Source organism: Mytilus trossulus, chromosome 2 (genome assembly GCF_036588685.1).
Source record: "Mytilus trossulus isolate FHL-02 chromosome 2, PNRI_Mtr1.1.1.hap1, whole genome shotgun sequence".
Lineage (NCBI taxonomy): Eukaryota > Metazoa > Mollusca > Bivalvia > Mytilida > Mytilidae > Mytilus > Mytilus trossulus.
The window spans coordinates 10,734,972-10,755,277 of record NC_086374.1 but is presented as its reverse complement, the minus strand read 5'-3'; the positions used below and the strand labels follow the sequence as shown (position 1 = coordinate 10,755,277).

Genomic DNA, 20,306 nt, shown 5'->3' with positions numbered 1-20,306 from the left:
GGAATCGAACCAGGAACCGTTGTGTTAGTGGTCCGATGCACTAACCACTACACCACGGCCCTCACAACAACAGTTTTAACACTCTCGGGTTGTTTATACAATTTACATGGTAGCATCTACTAAAGTTTGACAAAGTGTAATATAAAGCGAACAATGTTTTACAGCAGCGTCCAAATAATTATTTAATAATAGTGTGTCAAGGGAAATCAGGAGTGATGTTTTATATATTCTAAAATGTAGTTGCCTAACACTACTACCGTGGTGAAATGTTATTTATTATTACAAAAACTTACTATTATAAGTTTAATTTTCTTTTTTTTTTGTTAATCTGATACATATTCGGAAATCATGTCACTACAGTCTTTAATATATCACTTTTTTTCTCTGTACAAAATGATCATCAGACTTGGTTCTACAGATTTTTTATTAACGGTTCTTAGATCAGACATTTGCAAAAGAAACAAAACGGCTTATACATATACAATAATAATACTCATTTTCTCTTGGAACGCAGCATAAAAAGTAAATCACAATAATACTAAAATCAAAGGAAAATTGAAAACGTAAAGTCCATTATGAAATGAAAAAATCAAAAGCTTAAACATATCAAACAAATGGATAACAACTTCCATATTCCTGACTTGGTACATGCACCATACTTGGTATATTTTGATATGTATTGTGGATTTAACCTCGTTTTAAAGTAGCTGAACCTCTCACTTGTAAACACGCGTCTGGCGTATTAAACCTTAAACCTTTTTTTAGCTATTATTTATGTTTTTCTGTGTCCTATATGTTCTCCCATTTGTAGTGTAGTCCTGACATGTTATGTTGTCATTGTAATGTTATATCTAACATTGCTATAAAAGCGGGAGTTTTTTTATGCCTCAAAACCAGGTTTCACCCACCAATTTTTTCTTAAAATGTCCTATTCAAAGTCATGAAAATGGCCATATATTATAGTTCGCTTCTGTGAATGATACATTTTAATGTTGTGTTTCTGTTGTGTTGTAGTTCTCCTCTTATATTTGATGCGTTTCCCTTAGTTTTAGTTTGTAACCCTGATTTGTGTATTTATCAATCGTTTTATGAATTTCGAACAGCGGTATACTACTGTTGCCTTTATGTATGACAGTTGCATTAAATTCTAGACTACTATATTGACAACGATGTGTCAACAAAACAAGCAGACGAAATAGGTTAAATGTCAAAGAAAGGGTTGCAACACTCAACATTGTGTTATAATCTTAATCATTATGAAAACAAAACAAATGTGTTAAAAAAAGCACAAAAAGGCATATATAACATGCGTCTCCCGGCATACCAGACAGTAATATTGAACTGCGTGTTACGCTTCAGATGTATTTAGGTTCTTCCTGTGGTTGTTTTTGTGTTGTGTCATTGCCTTGTATATTGGTATATATTATATAAGTAAAATCGTCAAACATTAGATAGATAGAGATAGAAAATTAAAAAAAAGAAGAATAAAGCCAAGAATCAGTAATTTGATAAGTGGGGACACTAGAGGAAGAACTAAAGGCGAATGAAGATAAAATGAACTGTAAGGTAGGTATTTTTTTAGATGATTAAAGAGTGGTATAAGGTAAATGACAAACACACGATTAAATCTGAACTAGAAATTTCTTAACGGTCAACAACACGACTTACTATTTTGCAATGTAAACCTCTTTCAAAGATCCAATACCATAAGTGATTATGATTTAAGGTGTTACAGACGGATAACAGTTTCCGGTTGGTCGTGAAAATCTGTCAAAACATGTTATAAAATGTCAGAAATTTGGTCAAATAAGGTTATAGGGTGAAACATATTGAAAAATACATCTTCTGTAATCATAAAGACTTAATCTAACAGTAGCACTGGTATTAAAGAGATAATGGTAACTGCAATTACGATTATCCCAATATGGCGACGGTAGATATAGGTAAAATCTTTACACTCATTTTTCATACATGTAGTATGCTTTTGTCAATAGTGACTCAGCTGCAAGGATTATCTATACCATTACATCATATTTGAATCGTAACGGTGCACTGGAATTGTCTAAGCGCTGTGAAAATAGCCGTTGAAAAATTCGGGATGATAATCGTAACTCTATGGTATTTTTCTTCTTTGATAATCGTAATTTTCTTAATCGGATAATAGTAACTGAAACATAATAAATGTGTCTTTCAGCATTTCAATGGTATTTTGAGTGTTAAAAATGTAAATGCCCAGTTTAACGATGACATTAACGCATATCAAAATAAATGAAGAAACTTACAGGTTAATATCTAGGATAAATTTACCTATATATCTCTATATCTCTATTTGATGAGAAAAAGGATGGATAAGCTGTATCCCATATTCCAAAAGTGCAATCCTTTCAATTCATTGCTCAAAATGAAAGTCACGTATACCACATTTTCATATGTCATATGTTGTTTGCCTCTTATATCACATTTATACTAAAATTCTGTGCGAAATGAACAAAAGTTGCCGTCAATAACTTTATATATCGCTATTTTGTATAATTTAATTTTTATATCATGCTTCTGGCTTGAGATGGAAAAATTATCGCTAGAAACTAAGGAGGCCACGTGGCGTTGTTAACGAAATTAACATTGAAATTGACAACTTCGTCATAGGTAAAATAGCGATAAACAGATTCTCATTGGTCATCTCAACTCGATTGCTTTTCTCACTTTCGCTGTACCAGCTCAAGCGAGAAAATCAATCTCGTTGAGATAATCAACGATAATCTATAAAACTGCATTATCGGATTTAGTGTTCATATCTGACACACCCCCCATATTTAATAGAAAAGTACTAATTATATGGCAAGCATGCAAATACAAAAATGTTCCTTGTTTAGTACCTTCAATATTTTTCTCTACAATATCTTCCATGCATATGTATGCAGCATACTTTTCATATACCGAGTATTTATGAATTTTTAATAAGTTTGTTTCTTATTTTGCGGAATATGCGTTATTCAATTCTCAACTTTGCAGTCATTCTTTGAATAAGTATTTCTTGTAAGAAAATTTAAAGCCACATCAATTTTATTTCTTGATTTTCGGGCTTTTGGCCAAACTTTAAAAGAACACAAATCCATGTTTGTCAATGAACTCCACGTTACTTAATTTCATAATACACAAAGAATCCCATATAGGGCCAATCTTTCTCTAGTCTTATATAGCATTAAATGTTTTAAGAATGTCATATTATCATAATTCAAAATTAAATTTGTGTTTTTTATAGTTTATATCTGAGATACTGAAATTTCAGTGACAGTCATGAAGTAGCCAATATAAATAAGAAGATGTGGTATGTTTGCCAATGAGACAACTTTCCACAAGAGACCGACAGGAGTCATCATTAACAAATATAGGTCACCGTACGGTCTTCAACAATGAACAAAGCCCATACCGCATAGTCAGCTATAAAAGACTCCGAAATGACACTGTAAAACATTTTTCAAAGTTATCCCTTGTTCATTATAACTTTTAAGTTGTGATATCATCCATGAAAAATTATCGAAGTGACATGAAAACTGTAGCAACTAATTTCTCGTCAAACGGTTTTTGACAAATACTAAATATCTTTCCTACTTCGTTATGGCATAATAGGGTATGTTCTAGAATTAAATCAGCAGTGGCTTCCCGGGGGCAGAAATAGCACATATAACCAACCGCCTGCAATAAATGAATCTAAACAATATTAACTATATTTACTATTTACTTCAGGATAAATTAATTTTTGTTTACTGTCTTAATCAGAAATCTGATATGAGGTGACACATGCGTGTCGCTTGACAATTATTGTCATGTATCATAATTTCCATCGCTCATTCACATATTTTGTGGTATACCTAGTGTTTGGAAATTTCTGTAAATTAACAAAGTTCGTGTTTTCCCATTTCCAAATTTCTTGAAGCTTGTGCACCCTTCCAATTTTATGATATACTAGTATGTAGCTGTTTTCATAATAACTATTTATTATATATGCATAAAAAGAAATGTCATAAGATGTTGGTACGTTTCGTAAATAATTCATCGCCATAATTTCATAATATGCTATCAGATTTACGTTTTTAGTGTTAATATCAATAAAACAGTTTCCAGTTACGATTATCTTTTTTATTTTTAGATACCATAATTACGATTATCTTTTTTCCGAGTTACGATTATCATCCCGAATTTTTCAACGGATATTTTCACAGCGCTTAGACAATTCCAGTGCACCGTTATGATTCAAATATGATGAAATGGTATAGATAAACCTCGCAGCTGAGTAACTATTGACAAATACATGCTACATTTAAGAAAAACGAGTGTAAAGATTTTACCTATATCTACCGTCGCCATATTGGGATAATCGTAATTGCAGTTACTATTATCTCTTTAATACCAGTGAGTAGGTAACTGTATTTGTTTTGTTTTTTAGATTTTAACAAACTTGTATGTGCATGCATGTAAAATATAACACATTTAGAGAATAGTCTGTGTGTTTGGGAAAAGTTGTTTACGAATATACTCATGTACTAGGGGCGTAAACGGGGGTTGTATCTGCACGAAAGAACGCGAAATTTCACGATGAACGAAAATTTGAAAATGTCTTGCACGTTAATATTTTTTACCAATTTCATTTAACATGCTTAATAAAGAACCATTTTCACGGCTGCACATGAAAAAAAGCACAACACGTTGCACGAAAATAACCTTTACCACCCTCATTTACCACGGAGGAAAATGTATTTATGACAAAAATCATGAATATCGAATGCGAAAAATCGTCCGAAGTTCCACAATTTGTAAATATTATTATCATTCTTTATTAGTTTGCTATTCATACTTCTTTCTTATTTGAAAACTTTCACACCTGAAACGATTGGCCATACTGGATTATTGGCCTAAAATGAATTTCTCGTGGCCAGATTTGAAACCCATACATGTTGTTTTTTCTATGTCACAAATTTTTTTGAATACATAAACACACTTAAATTGAAAGATTGTGGCGATTGCATATTGCCAAAACTGAGCAACAAAAAACTGAATCCGACCAAAATCGTTTTCAGCTGGAAGAATTTCATCGTTCTGCTGCCAGACAATTTACGTCATGTATTGCTTTCGGGCAGAAAATCAAAGGTAAAGTCAGTTGGGAACAGAAATTACCAGCACCAGCCTTTTCATCAGGAAGTTTAAACTGCCATGTTAAAAAAATTATTTTTACTACTCAATTTCCTAAGAGATTTTAAAACGTCTGAAACGTCAATTTCTAACCATGTCGGCAAATATCATGGAAAACAGAAATAACAATAATGTTTCCAACATACTTTATATAATCCGAAGCATCCACTACAGAAAATCATTGTAGTACGATTAGCAGTGAAACACAGATTACAATGGTCGAGACGAGGATTACATCAAAGTGGATAAAACTGAACACTCACCACAGAACTGGTGGACTTTTCTGTCAAATATTTAGGTGTTATACATCAAATATGTTTTAAGGAGAAAACAAGGTTTTCAGTGCATATCATCTGATTCAAATTTCACAATGCAAACTTTACCTAGGCGATGAAGTAAGAATTATATTAATGTTCATTTATTTATTTTACAAGTACTGCATATTTAAAAATAACCAGTCTAACATTGCGCTTTTCCGTCATTTTATATATGAATAAAGCAAGTATACTTGTATGTAGACGAAACGAGCGTCTGGCGTATTTTAAAAATACTAATCCTGGTACCTTTGATAACTTCTTATCAATTTTATCAACAGTGAGATATATTCTATAATATTGGAGGTGGAACTCAAATTAAAGATTTAAACGATTGTTGTCTTTTGGAATGTGATTTGCCTGAAACATGTCTTATTAGTTACGAATATTATTTCTTTATTCTTAAATTTAAAAAATATAAAGATAATACTAGTTTGACAGTTTTTCAAAGGTATTTGTTTCAAAATTCAAGAGTTGTTTGTCATCCAAGAATATAAACTATGCTTGCAAATCCAACTTCTGAAAGTATAACTGCAAAACAAGTCGTTGTCAAAATGAAAGTAGTTGATGAATTCGTTCTTATTATTTATGTTTTAATTTAAATGCAAAAAAAAATTTAATTGAAAATATACTATTAAAACTCAAATTCAGTGAATACATGCAACATGAGACTCTGATTATAATTGTTGGCAGGATGTATATCACACGACAGTCTAAAAGCCATTAATATCTGTCATAGTTTTGCAATGGATATTAATATTCATAACTGTCTTAATCTCGCCTTAAACAAAAAGCATTTGAAGTTTCTGGTAAATCGTTATGTAAACTGCTTCTGCTGTTCACTTCAAGTTTGTCTTCTACAGAGTGCAGAGGACTTGGGAATAGTCTGTAGTAAATATATATTAAACCAATGTATCGATTAGATAAGCATTGGATGATACTTACATTTATGACTGTCGATGTGAACACTGGTTTAAGATTTTAGATACATTCATTGACGGAGTGTTAAAAGTTTTAAGTTGATGCAGTGAGATAGTTATTTCTTTCCGTGTGTGAGGATACGTTGAGACAGTGTCATAGTTATTCATTTTTGTGTGAGCGGAAGAAAGACATATTTGTACATGGTAAGCAATTCATTAATTCAATGGAAGGTATAATTTTAAAGCAATAATATGTTTTTTTTGTGTTTTTTTTTAAGATTTAATTGAGAAATTCATTAAATCATTAAGATATACTTTTAAATTAGAAAACGTATTATTGGAAAAGAAAAGAACCCATACAAGCCATTCTTGTAAAAGTAATACAAAATAGACTTATATCAGCTATATCTAAGTTTCATTCTGTCTTAAATTCATTTGAAATTAAAATCCGTGCAAAGAAAACAAATGATTATATGTTTACATAAGGTATGTTTTAAATAAGACAGAGAAATAATCAGCTACAAGAATACTCTAACAAAAAGGAATAGGTTCATTTAGGATTATCATTGGATGATATGATATTTTATTGTACATCAGGAAATTATGAAACATAATCTATGCCTTATTTTTATACCAACGGCAGTTTTGGTTGAATTTCCAATAACTCTACATTTTACTTTGACCACTACTCATAGTCTTGACAATTCCTCTGTCAACAGATTTAATATTAATGTTGACATTTTGGGTAATAATACAGTTGGGATCGTAGGTTGCGGCTATGGATTTGTTTTATAGACTTTGTTTTCATCATAAGTTGACAATAACTGCAAAATTTGTCACGTTGACACAGCATGAAGGTTTTTGAAGAAAAAAAAATATATACGAACAAAATAGAAGATAATGATAATTCATGATACAATTGATATTCGCTTCCGTATTTTGCTAAACTAGTCTTTAATAAGAATATATGTAAACTAATGTGCACATCAGCGTGCCGAGTTATAAACAAACTTTCCATTGAGTGATTGAGCGATATCCGTCATATATATTTAGCAAATAAAGAATTTAGTCGGCTATCATTTTGTTGATGATTCACACGAACCAATTGTTGCAGTATTTGCAATAACATACTTTATACCTAGCCGTTTTTAAAACTATAAAAGGATAAAGATAGACAAGCAGGGCAATAACTCAAAAAAAATTACGAAAACGAAACTATTTTTTATTATTTGCTTAAACATTCTGATAAATAAAGAGCTATGAAATTAAACAAGATTATATGTAACATGAAAGTGGACGGACGGACAAAAGCTTAAGTTTATAATGTGTTTCCATGAGGGAAGAAGCTAGTCACATTTTTCTGATAATGACATAAAAATTACACTTTTTTCTTTCAAATAGTTTTCTTTCGATTAACATGGTGCTTTAGCAATATTTAATATGAGACTTGGAAAAGTTTACCCAATCAACACACCTGATGCCGTTCGTTCTGTAGGTGTTCAAAAGATTTCAATTCTTTTATTTGGTTTAAATTGATAGCTTGATCTGCTTCAAATTGTCACGTCAGTAGGAAATATCTCAATTTTAAGAAATTTGAAAGTTAAAAGTTACAACAAATGTGAAATAAGCTTCAAGGAAAATTCAAAACCTCTCGCCTTTTTTCTAAAAACAATTCATGGAAAGAGACCATGTATACACGATGGTCCTGAAGTATAGATTCTAGGTACTGATGATGTTTAATCTCAATAACGTTTCTTTACAATGATTAGTCTATTTTTGGTATCATTCATTTGAAGTTGCTCGGTACTTGTACATTCTATTTTTGTGTTAAAGTGCTAATGTAAATGTTTGTAGTTATCTGTCGTGTTTGCTGACTGGCTTTGTCACTATTAATTTTGCTTTTCAATGTTGTTATATTTGTTGATTCTTATAGTTTTAAGATTATAACACAATGTTGACTGCTGCACCCCTATTTGTGACATTTTTAACTTACTATTATGTATGTTTGTTTTGTTTATACATCGTCATTAATATATTAGAGTTTTATGCGACTTTCATACAAGTGACGATTTCAGCTAGCTATAAATCAAGGTTTACTCCAACATTTTCTACATAAGATAATGCCTGTACCGTATTAGTGCTATAATAATTGTTATAATTTTCTTAACCATGGGTTGGAAATTATATGTACAACGTTTGAGATCATAAAACAAAACATAAAATGCCCCAAAACACGAGATAAAACCGACGAAACGTCCGGGAACATAACATACAAACTGAAAAACGTCTAAAGACAAAAGACATGATTTTAGCCTCCCGAGTTTGAACTTTCCATTTCTATGTATCATTCTAATATGACGTGCTTCTTTCGCTTGTAAACAACACTGTGATAAAATTCTCGATATATCTATACTTAGCGCAGACTCCGTGGTGTACCTAATAATGGCTGTTACAATATACTTCCCACGTAAATCCACATGTATTGAAACCTTTTTGCAAACCCTTTCCCGATTTTATTGTTTTAAAAATTGCAATTAAAAAAAAGACAAAATCACTTTTATTCTTATTCAGATGCTTAATAAAAAGAAGTAATGCACAAGATCTCGGCGAAACCAACAAAATAAGAATAACATAAAATTCCGCGAAAGTCTATAAATGTTTTTGGCGCATTTTAGTTATTTCAAAACATGACGTCATACAAATGAAAACGTTAGAGTTGAAAGTTTTCTGTTACGTTTACCATTGAAATGGTGTTTACTATTGTATTAAAATTGAGTATCAATGTAGGTTTCGTTTGATTTTCTATTCTATTGCATTATTCGCATATTTACTGATTTCAGCAAGTCAACATGGCGGCTCCTTAGTTACGAAATGTCAACTTTGGATTTGACAGTAGCTTACGAGAAAAACATGTAAATCAAAATGACAATTGTTGGTTTTGAGAATGAAACAGATTTTTATTTCAGCGGTTGTTCACGAATTAATCCATGCAAGCAACGGATTTACTAGAATGTTTGAGCTTTATTTAACAGGGAGTAAAAAGGAACAGCCACACACACAGCTTTACCCACCCTCGCTTCAGTTTTTGTAATGATCATATTTGTCCTATAAGAATCGAAATAATTTATGGAAGCCATAGATTATTGGAAATTTACACATGGCCTTGGCCGTGATATTCGTTAATTTTATCCCTCGCTAACCCTCAGGATAAAATTCGAATATCACGGCCCAGGCCATGTGTAAATTTCCAATAATCTATGGCTTCCATGAATTATTTCTTAAATATACCACCAGCCCCTGCATGCGGAGTATATATCTTCCAATTAATACGATATCCAGGTCCTGTATTTCCTATTATGATTTTCTTGATAGAGGTTTGATGTTCACTAGGACGCGATTACTTAAGAGTTCAAAATGGTGAAGTTAAAATCATCCCTACTTACATTTTACAGACGCCATCACGAGATGGTTGACCGTTATGGATATCTGTATCACAAACATGTTATCGGAAATGTTCCTTATGTCTTAACGCCAATCCCATTCCCTTTTCACAAATGTGACCTACCGAATTAAGACTATTTACCCGTTTTGTGATAGCATGAGCAATATGACGGGTGTCACATGCGAGGCAGGATCTGAGTACCCTTCAAGAGCATATAAGATCATCCCTAGTTTTTGGTTGGATCTTGTTGCTTAGTCTTTAGTTTTCTATGTTATGTCTGGTGTACTATTATTTTGTCTGTTTTTGTTTCTCTTTTTTGAAATAAAATAATTATATAAAATATCTGAAAACATGTGGTTTGTTTTTCCCCGTCATTTATTTTATGCAAACATATATTTGTCATTACACATAACTATTTTAGTCAACAAAATTGATACAATAGGGGAGCACATTTGTTGCAAGACATTGTAGCCCACGTAGATCTGACATGAGTATTATTCTGACGCAATTTTCCTAATAAACTGCTATAATTTCTATGGAAATGATAGGACAAAAGATATAACATTCCTTGTATGCTCAATTGGAGAGGTTATCATTTGAGAGAAAATTAAATTCAATCACTTTATTTTTATGTTTTCTTCTTAATTGAAATCACAATCGATAAATAATTATCAAGCTTTCAAATGCTGTTGTTAATATATTTTCGTATTCAGTATCGATCATACTTTATAACATGATTCATAAAAATTCAACTTCACATGAAAAGTAATGATTGCCTATACTTTTATATATGTCCAATATTATACCTTTCAATGTACACAAAACACACACAGCTTTCATAATTATATTTCTTGAAATCTGTCAATGAACAAGAAATTCCACAATATCTTAATGATGTTCGAATCTTGTAAACACATCGAAAACTTATCGAGCATCACCAAAGGAAATCGAATGACATTAAACAAATGGCTAAGAAAAAGTGCATCATTAATTTGGCCCATGAAATCCATGAAAACCAAAGATAAAATCTGGAAAACAGGATAAATTAGCTCTCACTAGCAAATCTTGTGGCTTACGAAAAGACTTTGGGAATGTCTTTGTTAGTTGTAAGCTTACGACGATTAACCAAAAGACCTTAAGAGGGCAACGTACAGTCAGTAAACAATAACATATAAAATCAAAGGTCTGGCTCAAGTGCAAGATTCTAAAATAAATAAAAACGGAAATAATGACGACAAGACATATGAAAACTCATAATGAGAACTCAGAATGTATCTCTGTCAAAAAAATAAGGAAACTTAAGTGTTACTATATATCTTTGTCTTATTCAAATCTGAATAAATTATCTTTATTATATGTTTAGGTCAATATGGAAACTGTTACAGAGAATATAAGCACCATCTTAATGACAACTGGAAATGACTCTAAAATACAACAACCGTTACCAATTGAAGCTGTGGTACTGGTCAGCTCAGTTTGGAGTCTGATTATAGTTACAGGTGCCATTGGCAACGGCCTTGTACTTTATATATTGTTTCGATTCGGCGAACGCTCTGTAACCAACGTATACGTCATTAACCTTGCCATCGCTGATTTGATGTTTATTATATTTGTTGTACCTGCAACATTGATTCATATAGTTATACCTACCTGGATTCTAGGAGATGCGGTCTGCAAACTGTCAACTTATATGATATATGTAAGATATTTTAATAGTTAAAAAAATCAATCAATAAAATATGATATATGTCAGATATTTATATTTAAAAAAATCAATCAATAAACTTAGGTTCATCTTGAAAAGCCCGTTTTAGGTTGAAAGCCCTTGAACTTTGTAAAAAAATTTCTTTCTTCGTATTTTAAACGAAATGACATGTAGTTCCTTTTTCCCGAACTTATATATGTACACAATCGTTAGAATTTTTTTTTTTTTAAATACATAAACATTCTTAAAAAATGACCGTAGAAAATCGTATATGAGATAGGTATTTAAAAAAAATGTTTAGTGCAAAGAGGTTGTTGGAAGGATTATATACCTTACACAGAACTGAGGATATCATGTTAGCATCCGCCCAGTCATGGAGTATATGTTGCTTACTTAATCGTGATATTCGTGTTGCTGAACCTGACTGGGAACTACTAACCCTAATTATGTTAAAGTGTGTTGATTTTAAAGAGTGTCCTCAACTTTTCAAGTTATTCCGAATAGGTAGAACAAATATTACAGGCATGATTATTCTCTTGTAAACAGCCCTTTTAAGGGCCATCTATATAGTACAGAAAGAGTCTAGCTTTGTTGCACATAGTATGATACGCGAAATATCAATAGATCCAAAATAGGCTTTTAACGTAAGTGTTTGGCAATCTGTATTGTACTTTAGACTGAAACTGTTCGTTCAGTATAATAAAACAATTATGACCCATTGAGTCGGTGATTACCCAAAATTGCCAACCCGAGTAACTGATTCTCCCCGACTAAAGCCCTCATTGAATAACCCGTACTCGACATGACAACTCCTCAGCGGGCCATAATTGTATATTGTAAATATACACATTGCAGGTATTCCTTCATAAATAGATATTATACCCGTTCACCTAATCGCGGCTTTTAAGTTGACGTCCTTTCCTTGTTCGGGAACTTAACTGCCAAACTTAAAGCCAGGAAAATGTTGTAATACGTCTTTTCACTCTGGATGGGTGAGTGACGATACTGTTCTGTGTGAATTCTGGGCTTCCTACCTTTTTCAATCTTTATATTGATCCCTGTTTAGGTGTTACTCTTGTTTTTTTTTTTTTTGTTTTTTTTATCTCTGATTACATTGTAATTCTATTATCAAGTTATTTATATCATTTGAAGAGTTCCTTTGATCGTTTTTCTTTTCTGTTAACTGAATATAAATCAAAGGATTTCGTTTTGCATCATACAGAGTCGTCACTAAAGGTCACACAAAAGTACAAACATTAAAGTTGTATAACCACGAACGGATTTTGTATTGTCGTAAAGCATTGACGACATTCATTACAAATCATCCAAGGTAAAATTAATAAACTGTTGTGACAGCGCTATTACTTTTACGATAATATGTTCGCAATAATCAACAACTCTGCTGAAATGGTATTCCTTCCTTTAATGTCGAAAATGAAAAGGAATATGATATCTGTTTAATATGCAGTCGTCACTTTGTTTTGGCGTTAACATTTGTTGTTAAGTTGTTGTTAAAAAACGGCCTTTTTGTTTTATTTTCACGTCATATATGCTTCAAAATTACAATAGATGCACTACTATTGAACATTATGTTAGTTTCAAACGAGGTTTGTTGAATCGACTTCTTCGATCAAGGTCAAAACATCTATTTATAAACACTCGTCTTGCAGTGTACAAATAATTCAGATATATTCACGACTTAGATCAGCACGTCTATTGCCCCCCCCCCCCCCCCAATAAACTTCAATTCGATCTACAAATAAGTCAGTATTATCAAAATCTTTGCCATTGTTTAAGTTGCAGGTGAGCGAAACAGCCTAGTTTAAACAAAAATATTGTTAGTGTCTTAGTAAAATTTACTGTTATCTTCAAAAACATTTCATGGCATTTTTTTATTTTTTGCTTTTGTTAGTAGAAATCTTTTAATCTGTTATGTTTAATGTCAATGGTTATCCTAACACAGTTTTGGTAGTTGAATCCCTACTACCTTCACATTTACCTTTTATGTCTATTTGGGTTATATTTAAGGGGCACTAGCTATCAAATTTATGTTCTTCGATTCGACTCATAACAATATAAAAATTTATCCCACCTACTGTTTCTCTTAAATAAACAGTTTTCAAGTCATGAGCTCAATAATTTGTAGTTTCGTTCCGTATGTGTTTTCATCGAGACGCCCTCTAAGTAACCATCAAGTGGACCCCTGAACAACCCCGGTCAATATATCAGCGATATTTACATAGAAATAGATATAAATAGATTTAGCAACTCATGAAATTAGATTTTTATAGGTCTGTTTAGTTTCATAGTAAAGATTGAAAATATATGTTCATCTTTTTTCCTGTATACGAATTAATTTGTGTGGATCGAATCAGTCAATAAAATTATTTAAATTTGTTTCACTTTCAATGTTGAAATTCATTTCCTTTAAATAACTTTACAGGGATAACTCAAGCGTTATTCATCTTTGGCTAAGGGGTCACATTGAATTTCAAATCAATACGGATTCAATGAGGTCAAATTGTTCACTTGCTAGTGAATAATTGATCATAATGGTTTTAAGCTTATTTTGACAAAAAAATGACTGAACTGCCTGCTCAAAGCGAAAAATTATTTCAGTTCTACATTTTCATTAATGATGGAACAAAAAAAATGTATTATTGGAGTTTTTGTATATGTCTCGTAGCTAGTTCCCTTTCAATTTTTCGACACTTTAAAAAAAAAAAATTTAATTACATAAAAGTTGACAGATTTTACTATTTTTCATCGTATAAAGAACACTATTTGTATGTTGTGGTCGTTTTGCTTTTTTCAATCAGCATGGTTTTTTTTCCAGCAAAGATGATTAATATTCTACATGTTCATGTTTATAAAATCCAAGAAATATTATTTCCACGGCACGCTTACTACGACAACTCTACTGCGACAAAAATAGGACTTTGTAATTATATAAATTGTGTGAATGTTCACTTTTTAATTTGTTTCTCTCACAAATCCCTTCTGATTTATTAAGTATTACGTGTAATAAGATAAATCGGTTTGTTGGATTTATTTCTACTTCGTCTAATAGACTTCTATCCGATCAAACATATCATTCCTGAACATATAACATAAAAGGAATCCTAATGGTTTCACTCTCATCCTTCTGTGCTTCTTAGTGACATTACATTAAGTAAGATGTCGAAATTATATCGAATCAAATAAGTGAAGTATTTGATATCGAGTTCATTTTATAACATAAGGCTAATCAAGATTAATTGTCCTGTGTACAGGCAGAAAACGTTCAAATATTATAGCAAAGTTACAGTCGACAACAAATGACAAACAGTAGCTGTTTAAAATAAATAAAATCTTGTTCATGCAAATATATATTTATAATTTGAAAATATTAAGTTTTAATATGTTACCTATTACGATCATCATGGTTTTTTTTGTTCACGCATTGTTGTAAATATAATGAATTTTGATGCGACTGTCATACAATTGAGAGGTTTATCGCTATCAAACCAGGTTCAATTCACTATTGTTTACATTTTTTGAAAATGTCTGTACCAAGTCAGGAATATAACAATTATTGTCCATTCGTTTTATGTGTTTTATCATTTGATTTTGTCATTTGATTAGAAACTTTCCATTTTTAATTTTCCTCTTAGTTCAGTATTTTTGTAATGTATTTTATACATGTCGTAATTTATAAACCTAAAATTGTTGACGCAAGCTTAAGCCATTCAAAAAGATTTTTTTAATAATGTTATTTTTGTGGCTATGATGTACTTTAAAACATTTTACAGGTGCCTTTACATGCAACTTGTTTAACATTGTCGGCCATGACAATAGATAGATACCATGCGATAGTCAATCCAATACGATCTATGAACTGGAGATCTGCTAAAGTTTCATCATTTATTAGCCTAGGAGTATGGGCAGGTACGTAGCAAAAGTTTCATCATTTATTAGCCTAGGAGTATGGGCAGGTATGTAGCAAAAGTTACGTCATTTATTAGACTAAAGGTATGGGTAGATACATGTATCTGGCAAACGTTTTTCATTCTTCACTAGCCTTAAAGTATCGACAGGGGTCTGGTCAATGTTTCATTTATTCATATTTGGGTATGGGCAGGTATGTAGCAAATCTTAAATTTATTAGCAAGGAGTATGAACATAAGTCTGCCAATCGATATTTTATCGTATGTTGTTCTATGTTGTGATGTTATGCTATTGTTTCAGAAAAAGGGAGAAGGTTTGGATCCATTAAAACGTTAAATCCCGCTGCAAATGTTTGCACCTGTCCTAAGTCAGGAATCTGATGTACAGTAGTTGTCGTTTGTTTATGTAATATATACGTGTTTCTCATTTCTCGTTTTGTTTATATAGATTAGACCGTTGGTTTTCCCGTTTGAATGGTTTTACACTAGTAATTTTGGGGCCCTTTATAGCTTGTTGTTCGGTGTGAGCCAAGGCTCCGTGTTGAAGGCCGTACTTTAACCTATAATGGTTTACTGTTTAAATTATTATTTGGATGGAGAGTTGTCTCATTGGCACTCACACCACATCTTCCTATATCTAATGAATGTAGCCAATACTTGGTTTAGCCAGGAGTATGGAAAGGTATGTACCCAAGGTTTGTTTTATTAGCCAGGAGTATGGAAAAGTATGAAGCCAAGGTTTGATTTATAAGCCAGGAGTAAGGAAAGGTATGTAGCCAAGGTTTGATTTATTAGCCAGGAGTATGGAAAGGTATGTAGCCAAGACTTGGTTTATTAGCCAGGAGTATGGAAAGGTTTGTAGCCAAGGTTTGATTTATTAGCCAGGAGTATGGAAAGGTATGTAGCCAAGGTTTAATTTATTAGCCAGGAGTATGGAAAGGTATGTAGCCAAGGTTGGATTTTTGAGCCAGTAGTATGGAAAGGTATGTAGCCAATGTTTGATTTATTAGCCAGGAGTATGGAAAGGTATGTAGCCAATATTTGTTTTATTAGCCAGGAGTATGTAAAGGTATATAGCCAAGGTTTGATTAACTAGCCAGGAGTATGGAAAGGTATGTAGTCAAGGTTTGATTTATTAGCCAGGAGTATGGAAAGGTTTGTAGCCAAAGTATGATTTATTAGCCAGGAGTATGGGAAGGTTTGTAGCCAAAGTATGATTTATTAGCCAGGAGTATGGGAAGGTATATTGCCAAGGTTTGATTTATTAGATACGAGTATGGTAAGGTATGTAGCCAAGGTTTGATTTATTAGTTTGGTATTAAATACTGAATGTGTGTTGCCAAGATTGCATCATTTATCAATCATGCAGTATGGACAGAAATGTAGAAAATGTTACATCTTTCATTAGCCTTAAAGTATGGGTAGTTGAGTAGCAAAAGTATAATTACCATATAGTCTTTCAGTATAAGCAGGTTTGTAGCCAAACTTTCATCATGTATTACCCTTGAAGTATGAGAAGGTATTTCGGCAAAGTTTAATTTGTGATTAGCCTTGAATTATAAATGGATGTGTGACAAAATATTTATTATTCATAAGCCTTGAAGTATATGAGCACGTATGTTTCCAAAGTTTCATTAATCATTTGTTTTGATGTATGGTTAGGTATGTAGCAATAGTTTCACCATTCACTAAGTATTGAAGTATTGGTCGGAATATAGCAAAAGTGTGCAGTTTTGTTTATTTTTGTAAATATTGTTTTTCTCGTATAACAGTATCATATTTACATTAATAGAAACGAAAGAAAAATATGTGATATAATTGCAGATGAGATACAATCTTTGAATAGGTAAAAAATAATAACGACCAGTTTAATGGAATTAGGAAAGATTGACATAACAAAAAAGTTCTAATTTAAAGAATTTAAATGCATTCATTAATTCTAATTTACTGTCATACAAGTGAAAGGTTTAGATAGAAATAAACCCAACTTTAATCCATCATTTTCTACATATGAAACGGTATGTACCAAGTCAGATATATGACAGCTGTCATGTATTCGTTTGATGTGTTTGGGGTTATGATTTTGTATTTGATTAGTGATATTCCGTTGCAAGATACTTTGGTCAATACAGTAGTGAAAAGAGTACCTATCTTTGTGTACATGATCACAGTTCTTCTTATAACAATACTTTCCTTTTACTTAATTTTTTAGTGTCAATCAGCATATCACTACCATTCTTCCTGTTTCAAACAGTAGTCGAGCGTCCAGGAAATGAGGGCATTTTAGACTGTGTCCCCAAGTGGCCCGGGCCAGAATGGATTAAGACTACTACATTAGCAGTTGTCATGACAACGTTTTTTATTCCAATGACAGCTATAACAATATGTTATGGCTGTATTTTGCAACATCTGTGGAAAGGAAATAAAATGAAACGAGCAAAGCCCGAGGTAAGAAAAGAGTTGTACGTAGGTTTTGGTGTAAATTAAGAAGCATTGATGTGTATATTGTACATTGGTGATCATGCCAAAAATCCTAAGAAAATAAAAAAAAGGGATATGCAATATTTTTTTTGTTACAAACTAATACGTTATCCATACATTTTAAATGGCTCATATTAAGATTTTGTAAAGTATTGTTCTAATATTATAATTCTTCACATCAAGACAAAACAGCGGATAGAAAAAAGTAATAATCGATCGGAATCTGAATGTAGTGAGACCTGATTTGTCGACTTGCTTTTTTTGCTAAGTGGGCATACATGTTACCAAATGCGAAAGGTGACTTCAGGTTTTCTAATGGTATCATAACAAGTCAACCGTCGGCTGGTAAGTCACAATCGGGAATAGCATATTCTCTCTGGTGAAACTTGTTTAAGAAAAAAAACCACTTTCATTTAATTAACTATAATAAAATTACTTGGACATATATTTCATATTCTCAAAGATCAAGTCAGTGCTACTAATTATTATTATGTAAGATGAAAAAAAGAAGGAAATAATACAAAATAATCAATTGAAATTCATCAACATCAAACATTAAGTTATATTTATTTTGATTATTTCTAAATCATTTTGTATGTCCTGGACCATCAGTTGGTAAATAATCGAAACCATGATAACACAAACATGTATGCAAATGTAGATTACATTTAGCAATAAGTAAGCAGAGAAATGGAAGGCATTTACATTCACCAAATAATGGACCCCCGAGGGTTTGAAATTTCACATAATTGTTAAAACGCTTAAATTGACATTACAAATATAACTAAAATATACCATTATATAATAATGAATAGACAGTGAATTTACAATGACACAAATATCGGTTGAAATCAATACTAATAGAAGTTACCCAAGATGGAAGAATACAAAAATCTTATACGGAGAAAAGCCAGCTTCTTTCACTTTTTTTTTAAAACTTGGTAAAATGCAAGCGGTTCCAATTCTATAACAAATAAAACTCCAGGAATACCACGAACTAAAGTAATCGATGTGTAACTTTGGCTTCACCTAATAGTATACACAAAATGTCAAGTTGACAATGCTGGTAGCTATTGTCGTTTTCATAAGAAACACTTATCATGAGTTTACCTCATCCGAATAAAGAAATAAACTTGGCTAATTATCAGACGTGCAAAGTAAATTTCGCCGTTAATGAAGAATTTGAAGATATGAGACAACACCACTTCAATTTTGCAAGGTTTTGACAGATTATTGTTTCGAAGAAATTCAGACAAGTCGGTCACCGAATTCCCCTCTTTAACATTAAAATATGTTTTGAAAATTGTGAATTTGGGTGTTCAGTTGACCTAAGAGGGACCCATATTAATAGGTTGTCAAAATTACATACAACAGTTCATTTTTTTTCTGCCTCACTCTTTGTGTGTTGTTTTGTTATATTGATATAAGATGATAAGTACACAAAGTAGTTATAAAATTTATGCCTTTACAAAGATTTTTATCATTTCAGAACGAAGCTGCACTACCAATTAAAAATGACAAACAAGAAAGGCAACTTCGACGTAAAAAACGAGTAACGAGAATGGTGGCTATAGTAGTATTCTTGTTTGCTTTGTGCTGGTTTCCCATACATTTGATTGCACTTTGGATACAGTTCGATCCTAACTTCCCGAGAACAGATGCAATGCACTATTTTAAATTATTTGGTCACACGCTCTCTTATGCTAATTCTTGTGTCAATCCATTCGTCTACGCATTTGTAAATGAGGGATTTAAACAGGCGATTATCAAAAGATCACCTTTAATTACAAAACTATGTCAATGTGTGTTGGAAGAAAAACCGACGAAGAACAATACAAATATGATCGACAAGTCAGTTGGTACACGACCTAATATTGAGGGTCAAACAGAACTACATACGGTACAAAATAATGTATAAGTCTCATATAATAAATATTGGAGTTCAGACAATGTCAAATATTGTAGATTTCGCCAAAATTTATGACTCCTACATTAATTAAAAGTAAAATTTAAAAAAATACCGAACTAATAGGAAAATTCAAAATGAAAGGCTAAATATCACTTACATCTTATAACCAATATTTAACTGGAAATGACTACTGTGATAAAAAAAACAGTATTCTGAAATAGAAATCATATTAGCCCACACTAAATATATTTGGTAGCTTAATTATTTAATAATGATACGAATGCTGTAAATTAAGAAATTGATGCGTTCATTTGTTGTTGCAGTTTTTGAAAATTAACAAAAAATCGAGATCAATCATTGTTGTATAAGAGAAATCTGCATATAGATATATGTATCAGATTGCAGAATGCGAGTTCCTT

The 20,306-nt window shown here is 31.8% G+C and overlaps 1 protein-coding gene across 3 annotated transcripts; it reads left to right on the top strand.

Annotated features, from left to right (window-relative positions):
* The first annotated feature begins 1,471 nt into the window (after positions 1–1,471).
* Positions 1,472–19,998, top strand: LOC134704891 (galanin receptor type 1-like). 3 transcript variants are annotated; one of them, XM_063563674.1, is made up of 5 exons: positions 1,472–1,570; positions 11,230–11,565; positions 15,363–15,498; positions 17,710–17,945; positions 19,468–19,998. In XM_063563674.1, the coding sequence occupies exons 2-5, from the start codon at positions 11,236–11,238 to the stop codon at positions 19,894–19,896; spliced, it is 1,131 nt and encodes a 376-aa protein (XP_063419744.1). In that variant the 5' UTR covers positions 1,472–1,570; positions 11,230–11,235; the 3' UTR covers positions 19,897–19,998. The 3 variants fall into 3 exon arrangements, with proteins under 3 accessions (XP_063419744.1, XP_063419743.1, XP_063419742.1); XM_063563673.1 differs by having other exon boundaries at positions 1,476–1,561; XM_063563672.1 differs by lacking the exon at positions 1,472–1,570 and adding an exon at positions 6,440–6,628.
* The last annotated feature ends 308 nt before the right edge of the window (positions 19,999–20,306 follow it).

What these genes read in the sequence shown, in the direction of transcription:
- LOC134704891 (XM_063563672.1), top strand. An exon ending in TGTCAACTTATATGATATAT is followed by an intron (nt 11,566 to 15,362) that starts GTAAGATATTTT and finishes AACATTTTACAG; the next exon opens with GTGCCTTTACATGCAACTTG. An exon ending in TAGCCTAGGAGTATGGGCAG is followed by an intron (nt 15,499 to 17,709) that starts GTACGTAGCAAA and finishes TTAATTTTTTAG; the next exon opens with TGTCAATCAGCATATCACTA.